The 19,486-nt window shown below is 39.6% G+C and overlaps 1 protein-coding gene across 1 annotated transcript in view; it reads right to left on the bottom strand.

Annotated features, from left to right (window-relative positions):
* Positions 1-9,220, bottom strand: part of LOC308403007 (voltage-dependent L-type calcium channel subunit alpha-1D-like) — a 63,694-nt gene extending 54,474 nt beyond the window's left edge. Inside the window, 3 exon segments of the mRNA XM_080892219.1 lie at positions 4,770-4,875; positions 6,662-7,127; positions 9,051-9,220. Coding sequence (XP_080748345.1) covers positions 4,770-4,875; positions 6,662-6,981 — 426 coding nt within the window. The 5' untranslated portion in view covers positions 6,982-7,127; positions 9,051-9,220.
* Between the last annotated feature and the right edge of the window lie 10,266 nt (positions 9,221-19,486).

Below are 19,486 nucleotides of genomic sequence, written 5' to 3' on the forward strand. Positions count from 1 at the left end.
AGCATTTGCACAAAGCTAGCATAGCTCTGCCTCTCTCCATCTCTACCTCAATTACACACACACAAACACACACACAGACAAACACACTCTCGCACTTAGGCACATGTGCAAAACTACACATTCAAGATAACAAGCAGGGACAGAGCTAGTGTGAGCCACAAATGAGCAGCTACGTTAAGTGACTAAACACATACTTCTACAATCATCTCTATGGGAGTCCACGGTCCAGGCGTTACTGCTTGTGCCAGCCATTACACACACACACATACGCACACAAAGAGAGAAAGCCAACTGCTTCATTTACATTTACACTCTTCTATAACACAACATGCCACTAAAGCACTGACATGTGAACCTTGGCAGCACTTCCTATACAATACTTGTCATCTGCTCCCTCAGCTCCCTCCAAAAGCTTAGGGATAGTGGGACCTTTTACACCTCCAAGCCCACGTTGGCACTTTTTGTGTTAAATTATAATTGTGAACAGCATATGGTCTATAAAGACACATGGTGACCATAACTTTTTTTTTAAATTGGCCACTTCATTCTTTTGCTGAGACATACCATAAAGACCACTGCGTATATAAAGTGGAAATAGTGTATATTGTATATTTTTGCTGATAATAACAAAGGCAAGCTGTACACATCATAAACCACCAGTACTACTGAAGTGGAGTTTGAACCTAAGTGCAATGATTATGTTCAACACACTAATGAAAGTGTTGGTGTAAAATATTCAAAACATTATCTCTAAAATCTCCAGCCGTGTAAAAACATTTTTAAAAGTGAGACTGACAATAATCCAGACATGTTCAAATTATAATTAGTTGTGAAAACTTTGCTGTGCTGTGCCTCAGATTTGACAGGAAGCACTGAATGCCTCTCAGTGGTTCGTTGTCACTCTGAAAAACTTGATGATTGTGATCAGTCAGCAGGCATTTGGCTTTGGGTCACAAGTTTGGCACCTTGATAGTTGTTGGTACGTATTTACATCAGAACTGATGATGACGCTGATAGTTGCTCATTTTCTAGTACACAATAGGCACATTTCATGCCTAGGACAGAGTCCCATGCATGTTAACTTCACATGTAATAGCCTCTCTTCTTTTAGTTCCTGTAAACATGTTGCTCATTGTGTGACATATCTATGTGATTTTAGTAGAGTTGGCATTGCACTGTGTTGTAACTGACTGAATGTAAGCTTAGGGGGATACATGGTGGTGGATTTGTGTGATTAGTTATTCTGTAGTATATTTGAAGCCATATATGGCATCAGTTTATACCATTACCATTATACCATATCAAACTTATACCATTTATTTGTATTTTAAAAATTGTGGCACAGTAAATTGTAACAGCATCCAAAGGGAAACTGGTCAGAATTGATCATTCTCTGCTGGCATCCAAATGACCTCGTTGTTGGTTGAAGACTGACTCTTTACATGTTAGTGTCCTTTTGTCCCCAGTAAAATAAATAGCTCTGCAGCTCCAGAGTTACGCAATTACAGGGATATGGGCACAGACACTACCTGATACCAGACGCAATTCACTGCATGTTGCCTGACAAAGGATAAGATGTATGAATCATATTCACCGTGAAAAGGTCATTGTTTTGCTCAGCTACCTTCAGCAGGAGCTGCCTGTGGTGTTGAGACTCAGATAGATAAGTCAGAAATGACCTTAAAGCAAAGGCAGGAGGGTCACAGACTATTTGTCTGTCCCTTGGACAAGGTGGGTGTGGAGGAGACGCAGTCACGTGTAGGGTGGGTTACGTGTACATTTCTTATTACTGAAGTGAAATGACTAAACAAAGAAGAGCAGTCAGAGAGCAAACTAAGCAAGAGATTAATGAAAATATGACTATAAGGTCCTGACAAGGGTTTGTGGTCTCACGGTGCATGTGTGTATTTGTGTGCTGGCTACATCCTGTTACTCACTTGTGCCTCCTGGTGGTAGCTAGACCCCAATCTTATGCCCTCTGTTCCGCCTGAGGAGAAAATTGCTTTCTATTTATAATGAGCTGCTGCATTTAACCAAGCCTTACTAACAAGATGGGCAGACTCAGGCTATAAAGGCCTCTGTGACTTTGCAGCAATGTAATGTTCCAAGTCAAGCAGCTCTGCAGCACCTACATACTGTGCACACAGTGTAAAATGCACAGACTGAGTATTTTATCTTGTGATTTCAACAGAACATGCAGGGACTGTCCTGAATATAGTTTACACATCCACACAGCAGCGTATTGCATGCTGGTTTTAGTGTCTCTGTGCTTTGTAAGTGAATTAAAACCTGCATGCTATCGCAGCTTTCGGATATCATTTGTTCCGTGCTTTACACATCAGCCTCTGAGCACAGCAACTCAGGTTTCATATCAGTCCACCTGTGAGGCTGCAGAGCAGAGTAGTGTGAAATGGCAATCTTCACTCCAGCCTTACCTGCTGGCTGCTACAACAAAACCAGCTCAGCGTTTTTCTCTCTAGTGCTCCTCCTGTGACTACAGCGTGAGTTCTGTAGAACAACCAAGGCCAAGCTGGCACACCTGCCCTATAAAGATTTCTATTGTTCGAGCGATGCTGAAAAGGAAAAGATTGCATTATTTGCCCTCTAGTATTTGATTATATGCTGCCTCTGCAGAATTAAACCAAAAGCCTGTGCAAGCAAGAGGAAGCTGTGTGTAGCACTGGGCAATAATCAGTGTAACCGCTGTAAGCAAAAAAAAAAACCTATATAGTGTACTAAAAAAGCCTCTGTATGAATTCAATACAGAGTAGGTTAGAGTTATACGTCTAAAAAGTTAAAGCTCTAACTGTATATATTACTGAAAGCACACCAATACATGATAAATCTATTCATATCTACTCATCAGCCCATCGTCTCATCTCTGCTTAATGGCCTTGTTCATGAAGCATGAGAGCCACATAAATGTACTATTCAGTCCTGGATCCTGACAGGCACTGAGGTTTTTCGTTAATTCTTAATGGGTGCATTCATAAATCCAATTTGACACTCCTATGTAAACCACTAGAAGACGGTGAGCAAGTTCAGACAACAAACATAAAGAAGTAAGACACATACAATAACTGCTATGTGGCAAATAGTATCCCTCCTAATAAGTGAAGGTATTTGGTAACCATTTAACTCAACATTTAAAAGGTTCCCAGACTTTGCTGCCAAACTAATTCATATCTGAACAGACATATATGTAAATTCAGACACTTTGAACTGATTAAAATGCCACCATGATGCTCACAGTGCATTAAGGTGCATTTGTAAAAAGATCTAAGCTATAGACACTATACAAAGTTACTGGTACAAAATAAGCAAGCAGCCACACAGTCCATTAACAGTTTGAAGCTAGACACATATTAGTAAGTGGCATCTGTCCCTGAAAGCTGTTTGGTTCAACAGCCATCTAATGCACAATGAAGCTCTCATTCATTTGCATGTAGTTTATCTCAATGCTCAAATAAAACTCAAATGTATGGTCTGTCATTAAAGCATTTTCCTACTACAGATATTCTATGATATAAAGGCAGACAAACACACACAAATTAAATCACAAAAAGCCTTTTGTATCATTATTCACAATGCAAAAGAATGACAATAGTTTTCAAATAAAATATGTTTTCATATTCAGAGAAGAGGAACTAAGTATTACTTATTTCTAGACTCTTTTTCTGTATTTTCTTTTACAACAGTTTCATCTAGTTGTCACCATTACGATTCTAATAGACCACTTTTGGATTTCACTCCAAGCTGAACTTGACAGCATATGGTAGATAATACTGTATCAGGCACTGTAACGTCCCAGATGGCCCACTTTTCTCTGATGTAGCAGTGCTGTGTAAACAAACACCCCGAGGTCACCCTCCAGGAGGTCAAACTGGGACGCAGCACACCTTTCTAAAGTAGACCAACTCACTTTTAACCAGAGCTGTAGCTTATCTTTCACAGCACGTTCAGCAACATAACAGTCAGAGGAGTCATTTAGAGCAAGCCAATAACCTTTCACTCACATGTTTCTGCTCATAAATAGAGCTTTCAAATCCTTTCATGTCTTCATACTCACTCGACACGCCACTCAAAACACACTAAACACTATCAAACTCTGTTCATGCGAGCATCGCAGATTCTATGCATCTGTTTGGCCTTTGAAGAATCCACTTATCCTCAGCTGTGGAACAATGCTTACAACAACTACGCCCCCCATAATTCATCATACAGACATAAATGCACAAGGTGCAAAGAGTGGTGCAATGACGATAAAATTCTAAAAATAGAACGCTGAATAAAACCTGAAAACGATGACATGATAAAGCACCGTGAGAATGGGTGTCTAAGTATTTCTCTCCTAAGCACGGCAGATGCTAAATAATAAAGCTACTGTATACACAGAAAACACTGTCTCTATGCAGTGTCCTGCTGTTACTGCAAAACCTCTGGTATCTTCATCTCAGAAGAATGATATTATCAATCTATATACTTAAAGAGGATTATAAAGCAACAACACGTTTGATAATGTGTCGTGAAACAGCTTAATGATAATATAATCTGATGAAAGCTAACCAGACAAGAAGAGTACAGCATACACTGCACTCGACAATCTTCCTTCAGTTTCATCACAAATACAGCAAAAATAATATTTTTTATATTCCTTACTAATTATCCAATCATTAAGAAGACAGTAAGAAGTTGACATTCTTAGTTGATATTGTTACTATGTGGAGCAATGTGTATGTAGCAGACACCAACAGATACAAACTACTCACCAGGTCATGGTTAGTGGAGTTGGAATCGTCTTCAGGGAAAGGGATATAAACAGCTAAGGCCATACAGTTGGCAAAAATAGCAATTAATATAAAGATATCAAATGGCCTGAGAGAGGAAGTTAAGGAAAATGATGACAGAGAGATGAAGCAATAAATTATATGGATAAAAACTGCACATTTGAACTTCTGTATTTTTTTGAAATCGTGTATCTAACAAAATACTTACTGAAATACTTCACTTATACAGTAGAATACAGAGCTTTGTTTCATGAATCTTAGCTCTCATTTATTTTTATTTGTTTTTATGTATTTGTCATTTAATGTTTTGATTTGGTTTTTATAATAATGCAAATTTTACCCCTTTTTCAAGTTTATATAATTTGCACTGATGACGCCACACATGCGTACACATGCATATAACGTGACTGAAAAAGGCAAAAAAGTTGAAAAAACTGGTAAAAATATCTATGATGGAAAATAATGGAAAAGAAAGAAAAACACTTGCATCTAAAAAACAACTGCAATCCCAACAGAGGGTTTATGACAAGCTACACTGATCTAATGAAATGCTGAACCGTGCCAGATTTTTATGACTAAAATTTTTAAAACAGTGGGAAAAGCATTCACCTCCATTATGTCCTCCATTACAGTAAGCACTGACATATTTTACTCTAGCTTTCCATTTTCATTTTCAAATCCTGAAAGGTTAAATTTAAGCTTCTTGTCATTCAAAAATGTAATAAAAAAGGAAAAACGACCCTATTCCAACAACATTTGAGAAAGAAATGCCATTTGTGCCGTGCTGTTGCACGTAGTCCATGCAGAGCAATTTGGGACACCTGATATGGCTACAGCTGCATTTCCTAAAGTGTACTGGTAGTCAATCCCCAGAGACTTTTTTTTCAACAAACATGAAAAGAGGGCTTATGAATATATCTCTGTGATTCATGTTGAGCAATCTACTTTATAACATCTGACGGCTTTTGTGATAGAAGCATCTGTTCCAGCAAAAACACCACCACAGCTGTGCTGTGCCAGGGTTCAGTTGCTTCGTCTATAAAGCTCACCCGTAATGACATGGTAATGTTCACTCTGTCTTTATTGGAGAGACATGCTTCAAATAGCACATAAGCTACATTGCGCCTACCTAAAATACATATATATATATATATTTATCAGCATTTAAGATAATATAGAAACTTCTTTTCCTGTGACTTTAAGTGTATTCGTTTTCCATCAGAATCAATAAACTAGAAAAACTGAATTCAAAGCTTTACTAAACACAAAAATGCTCCAAAATAAGCAGACAATATGTAAACCATGAGAAATTTAATCTGTTTACCATTTAGTTAACCTAAGTCTACATTTAGTGGCAGTCATCAATAATCATTACTTAATTATCGTAGCTAAGATCCAAGAGTTGTAGACACCAAAAATGATCAGTTTTCATTGATCAGGAAAAAGATCAGCAGAAATTTGTTTCCCTATCAAGGGTCATAAAAAATTTAAAGCTGCCTGTCGCAGTTTCTCACACATACAAACATATTTTCAAACATTTTTGTGTTTCTGTGCTACAGTGACCCAAAATCCTGCACTATCCTGTTCATATGAAGAGAAACAAAGACTTTGCTACTTTGCAGCCATACTGCTTCTATCTGAGATGTTATTTTACAATTTCAATGATCATCAAATTATTTAGAGTTCTGAATGATACATCCAATTATTAATGGCTATTAGATAACTCGATGTAATACGTAATTACATGTGTTACATAAAGCTCTAAACACCAAAATTTCACAGTTTCCTCCTTTGCCCATATCTACTCTTTTATCAGCCTTTATCTTTTGTCCAATCTAAACACAAGCATGCACATGCACCATTTTAAAGGATACTTCCACTCCACCAGGCTGATGCAGGCCCTGCGTATAGGGTTGTTGAGGTTAAGACAGAACAGAGCCCTCGGTGGCCTACTGTTGGCGTTACTGCCCTGTTTCTTGCTTTTGGCATACTGCTGCCGCTTCTTCTGTGCCAACGCACCTACCGGGATGGTAGAGGATGTTGGGGCAGGTGGAGCGGGGGGAGCAGGTGGTGCCGTGGGAGCCGGTGCTGGGGCTGAGGCCGGGGCTGGACCCGGAGCAGGGGCGGTCGTTGAGGTGGGAGGGGCTTCTGGGGCGGTAGGGGCTGGGTCTGGGGCAGGCCCGTTGGCGCTCATGGTGCGGGCGTGGCTCTGTGAGGAGCATCCAGCAGCATGGATCTGCCAGGGTAGACCGGGAGACTATAGGAGGGCAGAGTAGTCTGACCAATGAGGTGGCAAGTCACCAGGGTGTCCGACTCTGATGCTGCTGGCATAATTTGCCTCTGAAAAAAATGTGAGAAAGACAGTTTGTTTTTTGTAACAACACAAAGCTCATTACACTGAACCTACCTCAATTGCTGCAAAGGCATCCAGTATGAACAAGTAAAGATTTTAAGGTTCTTTTTCTGGATACAAAACTGTGAATGGCTTTACTTCCTCATATCCATGTTCGCCCTGGGACCTGGAGTCCTGACAGTCTGTTCAACATACATTCAAAGCTCCATTACATTGGACCCTAGATGCTTGAATACACCCTGGACAAAGTGAATGATTTATTTCTGAATGTTGTGAATTATTTTTTTTTGTTGCTATTGTTTTAAAACATTATTGATCGATAGCATTTCCATTAATTCTACTATTTTTATGTTGTTCTCGTCTTCATTTCTCTAATTTTCCCTGCTGTGTAAATAAAACTGGCTTTGCCATGCCTTAACTTTGTTTATATTCAGTACTGACAGTTAGGAATAACCTCTAATCTTTCCGACTAATAATAGTGCTAAATCAGCATACAGTTCTTTCCCTGTCATCTGCTGTGTACTAAACATATATACAACACAGGAGGTGCTCCCAATGGAATTGCAAACAATTGGAGTTTAATGATGTAAAAAAAAAAAGAGCATTAACCATATCGATACATGCCTATAATTAATGTTTGCAACATTATAAGGTCTTATAATTTATGATAGGAATGATAATTAATCTAACAGAGATACCAAAGCACATTCTCAGTGAAACTCTAACCCATTTTTTATTTTCCTCTCTGATAAGCAATCCTGGTTCCACAGTCCTGTGAGTAACTCAAACAGAGAAATTACCTGATCACCTTCAACAAATATAGCAGGCTTTGATTGGCTTTGATGTAACGATCAAAGTCTGGGATTAGTAAATTGCCCCAAATTGTCTAAAAATAACCATATTTCACAAGGGGGGGGGGGGGGGGGGGGAATAAAAGCAACATGCCACAATTCAGAGCTGCCACTCTCAGGCATCACTTGGTCACATCAGCTGTGTAAGTCCTTGAACTGCGAGCAGGCCCGCAGAGGAAGAAACACAAAAAGGTCACACTGCAGTGATGCTCCAAGAAGAACTAATCTTCTTATTGCACACACACACACACACAAAATGTGATATGTGTATTATTGTAATGCATGGCTCTACACCTCGCTGCAGCGAGACTGGCTGCTTTACGTCTCTTTTTGCACTACGCTCCTGCCATCATGTAGCCAAGGCTAGTGTGCAAGCTCAAAATGAGAACAATGCGTATTAAGTGCATAATTTTTCTAGATATTAATTTCACTGCTGCATCGACGTCGTCGACCGTGCGACCGTGATGGAAACAGATACTGACATTTCCATGAGCAATTCGTGACAAAATAACCATCATCGAGCGTCCTCGTGTTTCTCCTTGGACACCACCAAGGTAAGACATGGTCACCCCCCGCCCCCCCAAAAAACAAAAAAAAACAAAAAAAAAACACAGCGATGTGAAATGACAGGCTGGACTCCGGGCGCTCATAGTGAAAATTGAGCAGCGCACAGCCGTCAGATGGTCCCCGCTGCCCATCAGAAACAGCTGGCAACGTTATTACAACAAACCTCAATCAGCGGTGCTCTCACACTCGGGGCTAATACAGTGGACGGTCCACATGACCAGAAAAGGTATCAGCCTGGTATCAGCCCTGGAGAGCTCTATTCATGTCAATTTACCAGTGGCCGCTATTGTTTATGACAAGGCGACAGATCTGTGAATCTACAGAACAGGACAGCATCGAGAGGAAAGTGGCCTTTAATATCTGCTGTCCTCTGACAATAATAAAATATACATTAAAAAAAAAAACATCATTGCCTGCATGCAGGAAAACGCGGCTATGCTAAGAGGCTAACTTCAGTTTGTGGAGCAGAACCCGCACCACGCTGTGAGCTACCTTTTCTGAAGACTTTATAATTCAGTCGCGGTCCTCTCCGATGGATAGCCGAGTCCGGAGCTTCGGAGGGCGAAAAACGCAGGTCCCGTCTCTAACGGCGCTCTAAAATTCATCAGCTCCGGGAGTGGGAGAGACACGGAGAGGCTGTGCATTAATTAGGCTCTTCCATGGTGATTGTGGAGAGCTGGAGACAGGAGAGTGCGCACCAGACAACAGAGCATCCTCGTCTGCTGCCTGCTTATCGTCACGGAGCCAGTCAACAGTGAAACCAGTGTCCAGCTGAGAGCGAGCTCTCCTCCTCCTGCTTCCGACTCATGGTTCTGCACACTACAGATCGTTGCTGGGTCAAGCGGGCTATCCAGTGACAGCGCCTCTTTAATAAATAATAAATAAATAACAAAGCGACACCTTTCAGTTTTCCTTCCGGATATTGTTGCAGAACATAAACTTATCTTTAAACTAATTACAACCTGTTAACTCCCTCGGAAGGCTGTCTTATGAGAATGTACCACCAAATATGTCTAAAATCCATTTGAAACCCCGAAAATTAAAATGAATAAATAAATAGCAGGACATCAGTCATAAACTGGGTCAGTCATATAATTTACTCGATTAGAACTTGCTGGTGCTCAATAAACTCCCACCCCATGTATGTATACTCCCCTTTCAAGAGTTGAGATCCAATTGAAAAATGACTTGACTTCCGAATATTTAAGCGCTACGCTCATATAAAAAAATAAAGCATATTAAACCTGAAACTTTAAAATGCCGTCCCTAAAATATATTATAATCAAATCGGAAAGTCAGCTTTGTATAGACAAGATTCTGCAGTGAAAAGCAGTGCATGGGCTCAGGAAATTTGAAAACCACTGCCAGAAACATAGCTTACTGTTCCATCAACAATGGAAGTTTAAACTCTACCATGCTAAAAAAAAAAAAAAAAGAAAAAAAAGAAAAAAAAAAGTGGCAAATATAAACAACATTCATAAATTCTACCACCTTTACATTTAAGATGGACTGAGGCGAGGCGGAAAAACTTTCCTCTGAGCTGACAAACCAAAAATGTGAAATTCCTTTTTGAAAACAAGTCTCACTTGAGTTTCTATAAGCCAGTATTTAAGCAGATACATGGCTGTGTTAGTGTACATGGCAGAGAAAACTTGCACATGCTTAATGACTCTATCAATGCTGAACTACTTATACAAGTTTATGCTGCCATTTTTAGCAGGAAAGGTCTTGCCTATATCAGCAAAGCAATGCTGAACTAGATTCTGCACATACAGTATTCAAAAGTATTCGGCCCCCCATGAACTTTCCCACATTTTGTCACATTACAGCCACAAACATGAATCAATTTTATTGCAATTCCACGTGAAAGACCAACACAAAGTGGCGTACACGTGAGAAGTGGAACGAAAATCATACATGATTCCAAACATTTTTTACAAATAAATAACTGCAAAGTGGGGTGGTGCATAATTATTCAGCCCCCTGAGTCAATACTTTGTAGAACCACCTTTTGCTGCAATTACAGCTGCCAGTCTTTCAGGGTATGTCTCTGCCAGCTTTGCACATCTAGAGACTGAACTTCTTGCCCATTCTTCTTTGCAAAACAGCTCCAGCTCAGTCAGATTAGATGGACAGCGTTTGTGAACAGCAGTTTTCAGATCTTGCCACAGATTCTCGATTGGATTTAGATCTGGACTTTGACTGGGCCATTCTAACACATGGATATGTTTTGTTTTAAACCATTCCATTGTCGCCCTGGCTTTATGTTTAGGGTCGTTGTCCTGCTGGAAGGTGAACCTCCACCCCAGTCTCAAGTCTTTTGCAGACTCCAAGAGGTTTTCTTCCAAGATTGCCCTGTATTTGGCTCCATCCATCAACTCTGACCAGCTTCCCTGTCCCTGCTGAAGAGAAGCACCCCCAGAGCATGATGCTGCCACCACCATATTCGACAGTGAGGATGGTGTGTTCAGAGTGATGTGCAGTGTTAGTTTTCCACACATAGCGTTTTGCATTTTGGCCAAAAAGTTCCATTTTGGTCTCATCTGACCAGAGCACCTTCTTCCACATGTTTGCTGTGTCCCCCACATGGCTTGTGGCAAACTGCAAACGGGACTTCTTATGGTTCTCTTTTAACAATGGCTTTCTTCTTGCCACTCTTCCATAAAGGCCAACTTTGTGCAGTGCACGACTAATAGTTGTCCTATGGACAGATTCCCCCACCTGAGCTGTAGATCTCTGCAGCTCGTCCAGAGTCACCATGGGCCTCTTGGCTGCATTTCTGATCCTTGGCTGCATTTCTGATCCTTGTTCGGCCTGTGAGTTTAGGTGGACAGCCTTGTCTTGGTAGGTTTACAGTTGTGCCATACTCCTTCCATTTCTGAATGATCGCTTGAACAGTGCTCTGTGGGATGTTCAAGGCTTAGGAAATCTTTTTGTAGCCTAAGCCTGCTTTAAATTTCTCAATAACTTTATCCCTGACCTGTCTGGTGTGTTCTTTGGACTTCATGGTGTTGTTGCTCCCAATATTCTCTTAGACAACCTCTGAGGCCGTCACAGAGCAGCTGTATTTGTACTGACATTAGATTACACACAGGTGCACTCTATTTAGTCATTAGCACTCATCAGGCAATGTCTATGGGCAACTGACTGCACTCAGACCAAAGGGGGCTGAATAATTACGCACACCCCACTTTGCAGTTATTTATTTGTAAAAAATGTTTGGAATCATGTATGATTTTCATTCCACTTCTCACGTATACACCACTTTGTATTGGTCTTTCACGTGGAATTGCAATAAAATTGATTCATGTTTGTGGCTGTAATGTGACAAAATGTGGGAAAGTTCAAGGGGGCCGAATACTTTTGCAAGCCACTGTATTAGAACAGTGTGATTCCATACATAGGTTGAGAGTGAAATCTCTAGTCCATCAGTTCATTAAGATATGACAAAGGGGGGTCTGAAATGATAAGAAGCAAAAATCCTATATTAATCAAGAACTGCAAAACATTTTGCTTTTAAAACTAAAGCAGCTGTTCCAACAGCTCACAGTGTGAAAGAACAGCTAATGCAACACAACATCCCCCCTTTTTTGGGAAACAAGTTGCTGGCATCAGATTTTGGGTGTTTTAATTATGTGTGTGTGTTTCAGAATAAAAAAATTAAACATATATATAAAAATAACAGTTACTGGTGACTGAAGTTCATGCTTATCGCATCTTATTAAAAGAAGAAGTGAAGTAAAACAGTGGAAAACAACTTTTTTGTATAATGTTGCAATAATTCATTTTTTCCATCATCACTTAAATTATAATAACTATTCATTATCATAAACATTCAGGCCTTTAACCATCCTCTGTGATTTGTTTCCATAGTTATTTAAGCACAGAACTAATTAACCTGCTTGCTTTGTAACCACAAAGCACCCTATCGTGGCTTCTAAAACAATCCAGCACTAAAAGCATAGCAGTGGGACACAAAGGGGGTCAGTTCTTGCTCAGAAGTGGGTGTTAAGCAGGATCTCAATGATTTACATTCTTTGATAAAATCTGTGATCCCTTCATCTCCCAAAACCAAAAGGTTTGCATTTATCACTTCACAGATGTGATGAATGTGATATAGCTCACATGGAATAGCCTTATAACAAATGTACCTTAGTTGCATATATAAATACATACTGCACTGTTAACGTGCTGCTATATAATATTTCAAAGGGAATGTTTACTCTGGCAACCATAGGGGGTTTGTTATGGAGGGTGCCAATTAAATTTAATGAACTGCATCTACTTATATAAGGTAATCATTCAAAGCGATGCTCACTATTTGATTTAAAAATATTTTCTGTGGTGTATACCGTCTATACAAATATAAATGATTGCTGTTATTTGTTTTCACAGACCTCCTGTCAGCGAGTGTGATTCCTTTTCATTGACAGTATGTTGCATGTTTTCATGATGAGAAAGTAAGTCAACACCACCTAGCCTGATCTAGTTGTAACACCTACCTCTCTCCCATTACAGCTGTTGAGCAAATAACCGAATGTTCCAGATGTATGCAAACATACAAAACACTTTCCTTTCAGCCATGTGTGCTATGTAACAAGGGGATGAGTCATACCTTATTTTGCTTTGCTACAGATTTTTTTCTCTGAGTGAGATTAAAAATCGTTATCAGAAACATTTGAGCAAATGCATTACTTAAAAATATTGTTACTGACATTAGCAAGATTCTTTCCGTTATGCATTATGAGTCCAATTCACTACCTTCTGTTGTTTTGTAAAAAAAGATATATACCTCCTATACAGGTCTACTATCATCATTAAAATCGTTAAGTAAAGACTGCATCTGGCATACACAACAGTATCACAAAACACTTGTATCTGTTATACATAGAAGACCATTTAACAACTTTTGTCTTCATTTTAATTTCAGAGACTATATACAGGTTCCTTTGCAGTAGCTATGAATAAGTAAAATGAGACATGGTAGTGGTAATGTAATATAAAAGTGTAGGTATCTCAGTTCAACCACATTCACTGTTCACCAAATTTCCTTCAGTAACATCCCACAGACAACATGAAAATGGAGTCTGAAATAATTCCTACATTCCCTTGTTGTTATTTGCACAAACAGCTCAGTATGGTATTACAAAGTCCTACCTGCTAACAGCTGAGGGAGGCCTCCGTCTCACCTACATGTTCCAGTGGACAACAAAGAGCAGAAAAAGCCCCTCTTCGTCCCCGCTGGAGTAGTCAGTGAGTTAACTGCAGCAGCAGTTGGTGAGGGGTAAAATACACCTGGGTGAGGAGGCAGGGACGGGGTACTGTATCAGCTTACCTGTCTGCTAAGGATAATGGTTCCTTCTAGAATCATCTTGAATTATTTACATATAGAAGAGTAGTGTGTGTGTGTGTGTGTGTGTGTGTGTGTGTGTGTGTGTGTGTGTGTGTGTGTGTGTGTGTGTGTGTGTGTGTGTGTGTGTGTGTGTGTGTGTGTTGGTAATTAAATCCAAAACTGTTCTGAGGACAAATGTTTGTTTAAAAGTCACTTTATTCATCATACATTGTTGATAATGTAATCATAGTATGGACAAATATGTGACACATTAAAGGAAAAAAGTTCCATTGAAGGGGATGATACAGTTGGTTTACTCCAATTTATAGACAAAAAGATCATTAACTGGTATTTAGGCATGTGAAAATTTGGAAAATATAATAATACTATGCTTTTTTTCTTCTTGCTGTGAGTTAGATAATAATATTTATACCTTTCTCTTATCTATACTTTAAAAAAGAAGTTGGAAAGAACAGCTTACCTTAGCATAAAAAACAGAGACTGGCAGGGGAATTGCTTGGATAGAAGCCAACGTCTATTTGAAATGCTGACTAATCAACATTATATCTTGTTTGTTTATTACATAAATGTATCATTGTGAAGTATAGTGAAAAGACTTCAAGGAATCGCTGCATCCAGCCAAGAAATAGCAATCTGTAAAACAATGTGTCATATTTATATTCTGCTTTTTTGTACTGATTAAAAAAGTGGGGTTGTATTTGTTTCTCACGAGTTAAGTTTTTCATTTGTGAGAAATTAGTCTGTGTGCAAAGCTCACACAGACTAACTGTCACGGTCGTGGGTCGGTGACCCAGTGTTTTGAGTTTCTTGTGTCTCTGAGTTTTTGTGTTATGATCTTAGTTCTCTTTGTTGCCCCAGTTTATTCTTTAGTCTAGTGTCTTAGTTTGGCTTTCTTGTATTCTCTCTAGTTTTCTGAGTATTTAGTAGCTGCCCTCTGTGTCTCCTTGTTATTGTTCTCTGTGTTTCTTAGTTGCTCTGTCTCCCCTAGTCAAGTCTGCGTCTATGTTACATTTCCTGTTTTACTTTGAAGGTCTGTGTCCTACGTGAATGTATTGAGTTTCGCTTCCCTTGGGTCTCGTTATGTCCGATTTCTCCCAGCTCTGTCAGTCCCCTCGTTATTTCCCAGTGTATTTAAGCCCTGTGTTTCTCTGTGTCAGTGTCGTGATCTCCCTCAAGCTGTGTGTGTTTTGTTAAATTCTTCCCAGTTTAGGTTTTGTGGAGTTTTGTGTTCAGCAATAAAAGCTGCCATTTTGAGTTCAGTCCTGTTTCCAGTGAGTTTGCGTTTGGGTCCAATTCCTGCCTGCATACAGCCGAATCATGACACTAACTGCTTCCCATGTTTTAACAAAAATAACAATCAGTGGTTTACAACATTGTATGTTAACAGCTGGCAGTGGGGGCTTTATTTGACTTTATTTGTGTAATGATTTAGTACTAACCAAACTCTACCCATACAAAGCATTCTTCTTCTTTTTCGCCTCATGTCCAGAACCTGGCTTCGCTGCAGAGACGACCGTATGGTAGTGAAGATAGTGGAAATAATAGTTAAATGTTGTAGGGTTCACTCACCTGGAAAAGCACTGAGCATGTAACAGCATGTCCATGTTTTTAGTGAGACTGTGTTCAAATTTGTCTCCTTCAAAATCACTGAAAATGGAATAAAAACACAGACGGAGGTTGCAGTGGCCCCCATGGACCACTGCACCACCAAACTTTCCCAACCAAAATGAACTTTTAAAAGATTTTACGCCTTTAATACTTTCCATGCGTCACGCGAGAAAATTAGTTTAACTTCAACCATTTTTTATTACACTGCCAGACAAAGGGACAGTGACGTTTTAATCTCCCTGTCGATATTTTTTCAACAGGTCCCTGCTGAGATGTTTTGTCTTTAGTGTTTCATCCATGTACAGGAAAAGCAGCAAAATAAAATTACCTGCAGAACATGCCTCATGTTCTCATTGTTGCTGGACTGAATATGTAGTGTATGGGCGATCTCTGAAGGTAGTTTTTCAATTGCAATTCATGGTGTAAAAGCTCTTATTTTTCTATTTAAATTTCAATGCACTTAGCTTTTACTCTGTCTTTTATGTCTCGCATTGAATTACTTAAATTAGTTATACCATATATACCTTAAGGTGGCCTTTGCTAGTGCTCATAAGCTGCCTTATTGGTATTTTCTTTCTGTTCCAGTTTAATCCTGGCCACAGTAAAAATTCCCAGTAAAAGAAAATTTGGGAATTTTGAAAGTATTTTAAATTTCACCACATACGTCTGAAAACCTGGCGATTGCTACAGCACGTTCATGTGCACTGATGCAACAATCAGTGCTTTTGTGATGTTTATGAGCGCTGTGTGCACATTTGTGTGTAAGAGAGGGAGTGTGTTGGTGGAGCTGCTTGAAGGAGAGCAGTAGTGATGGAGCCTGAAAGCCCTGCAGCGCAGCTGTTCTCCCAGTGCATCGTCAAATTCGCTGCTGAGCCCACAACACACCCTCAGCCTTAACCCCTGCTCACACACTCTCCTCTATGAATCTTCGTCCCTCTTTGTTCTTTTTTCTTCATCCACTTTGTCTGCTTAGCTAAAGCTCTTCACTCAAACCTTTATATTTCTTTAAATTGCTCACTGAATACTATTTGCTTCAGCTGTCTCAATAAACTATAGCACCAATGTGATATGGATATACTTTGACATCTCTTTGATTTCCACCTTTTTTTTTAGCATATATAATCTCAGCCCAACCCAGACCTGCACTCACAGGGTGGTCACCAAATCCTGTCCTGAGCATTTGAATGACTGAGTGCTCTGTTGATAATTCAATCGCAAATGCCATGCTTTTGTATCATGCACTGTCAGTGGGTGGGACCTTTGAGTGACAGGCAGCATTCTGATAGAAGGGCAAGCACCATGTCATCATGGTGACTGCAGAATGTTTTAAGGAAATGGAGTGATAAGAGCAGAGTGGAAAAGGCTCAAGCCTGAAGGAACGACTGGTATTAAAGAGAAGCACCAACATTTTGTGTGCGCAATATGTGTACATATATATATATATATATATATATATGAATGTGAGAATAATTTGTGTGCAAGTGTACTCATGTTCATATGTCAGCATGCCTGAGTACATATGCACATTATGTTGGGCTGTATACGTGTGTACATCTGTGTCTTCTGTCTATGCCATTAAGCATTCAAAGCCAACGATGATGAATCTCTTTTTTTGCTTTGTGCTCGTGCAACCACACACATGTTGTGTGTTATTTAAAGGCATTGTTTCAAAAGTGGTGGCTTTGCTCCTCTTTTTCTGCCAGAGAGATTAAAAATAGAAACATTTATGATCTCTGAATGTACTTTCCCTCCAGGAAGAGTGCAACTGTGGGTGTCAGACATTGGCTGAACATCACCACGTGGTGTTGTCTTCCCATGCCACCATTGGCTGGCACCTGTGGGGCCCTGTGAAGCAAAGCTTTTCTGACAGGACCCAGGAGCCCAGAGGAGTTGCTGGAAACTGAGAGAAGGACAACGTCGGTGGAACCAGGATAGCAGTAGGAGGCTCAACTGATGGCATCAGCTTGGCTATGAATGCACAGGTGCTGAGACCTGACTCCGAAGCTACAGAAGAGCGAAGGAATCCATAGAGATCATCTGATGACTGTAAAGATCAAGTGAAAACTGAAACAGGGACAGTCGAGGGGCTGATCAATTGTAGTAGTTACACTCTCAGCTCACACTTCAGTTTGTTTGGATCTTGTTGGAGTTACTAAATACTTGTTTGGTTTCTCTGCGAAGTGACCAAATAATTCATCTTTGAATAAATATGTTATTCTTCTAATGATTCCCCCACTATAACACCCCTGGCTGTTATAGTATAACAATAGTATAGAGGAACATTTTTTTTGGTTACATTCATACAACATTTATGGGGAGACAGTGTCCTCTGGTGTCTAATGTTTAGAATACTCTTGGCTGTGACGAAAGGACTTTCAAAATGGAGTACTGGAAAATAATGACTGTTCATATAGCATTTGTCACACTATGCCTTGCTGATGCCTACACACACATACACACACATTTTCAACTAAGAAAATTAAATAAAATTGCTCAAGATATTGTGTTAATTATAAACTTAGTTTCTGATATCTGCATATTGCATACTGTACACACGAAAACATTCAGAAATAAAGATGGACAGTCTTTCCATATTTCTATCCTTTTTGTAATACTGCATGATCCAATATACAAACGGGTTCAAAGTGAAACTCAGTTAATGAGTAATGAAGTCTGATTGGCAGTTTAATACAAAATCCTGTCGAGTGATTTCAGCTTTTATGAGCTGCTGTCCGGTGGTTCTTTCAGCTGATGCCACAGAGACCGTTAAATGACCACATGATCCCGCATGCATGCGTCATTTTCCTGTCTCATCCCTGTGGTGCGTTCACGGTTCAGACGTGACGTTAGCCAGCGCTGCAGAGATGGGGTGAGCGTAATCTGAGTAACTTTAGAAATTACTGTATTGGCAGTTACACTGTTTCTCTTTCGAAGTTACTCAGATGCATTGGGAGCCATCATTTCTAAATCTGAGCTGTTTTTACAGATCAGCATATGACAAACTGTTTCTGTATAGTATGACCCGCACTTCCGTGCTAGCTTAGGGTACAGTGATTGCATTTCCAAGGAATTTTTAAGGTAAAGACTGCTCAGTAAGTGTCATTTGATCAAAACAGAAATTGAAAGCTTACATAGGCTGTTTATTTTGCATTTGTTTATTATATCTGTATGTGTAATGTGTTGCTGAAGTTTTCTGCTTGATAAATATTCTAAAACATTTTACAAAAGCAAATTTATGATAATGATAAATGATAATACTGGGAGAGACATAACAGAGAGACGTGGCTCTCAATTCTGAAGTGACATTTATGAGAGAAAGATGGTGAAACTGTAGCTACCAGGAGAGATGCTTTTTAATCTTATTTCTGTGCAAAGCGAGCAAACATTTAGACAGTCTGTATCAGGGTCCATTTGACGTTTGAAATGAAAGTTAATTTAGAAAACGCTTCAAATTAATTATAATTTATTATAAGTGCCGACATATGTTTTGATATGGATGCTAAGTAAAATGATTTTCTTCTAGAAGGAGTCATCCTTTTGAATTTAAGCTTACCGTGTTGTTAATATCTAATAATAATAGTTATATTAAGTTCCAGTCTTAATAGCAAATGTAACATGGGCTTATATGTTGTAAAATGTTGTTGGTCTACCCCCTGCACCCTGCCCCCTACACCTGAACTTCAGGTCCCCCTACCAAAATGTCGCAGACAAAAGAGTGCACCGAGTATTGATTTGTCTCCAAGATGCTATTGGTTCATACATCAGATACAGCACGTACCCATGTAGAAATAGACCAATGTGATATCAAAGATTTTCCTCTAGATGGCAGGACAACCCTCCCCATAATTACAGGTCTGTCAGATGCTGTTCGCAAAGACTGTAGATCAGGGGCGATTTTAGCCCATTTTGGGGGGTATGAATCAAAGAATCAAAGCACCCCCAAAGATTTCTTACTCTTTTTTTTTTT

This window comes from Rhamphochromis sp. 'chilingali' (genome assembly GCF_963969265.1).
Source record: "Rhamphochromis sp. 'chilingali' genome assembly, chromosome: 9".
NCBI lineage: Eukaryota > Metazoa > Chordata > Actinopteri > Cichliformes > Cichlidae > Rhamphochromis > Rhamphochromis sp. 'chilingali'.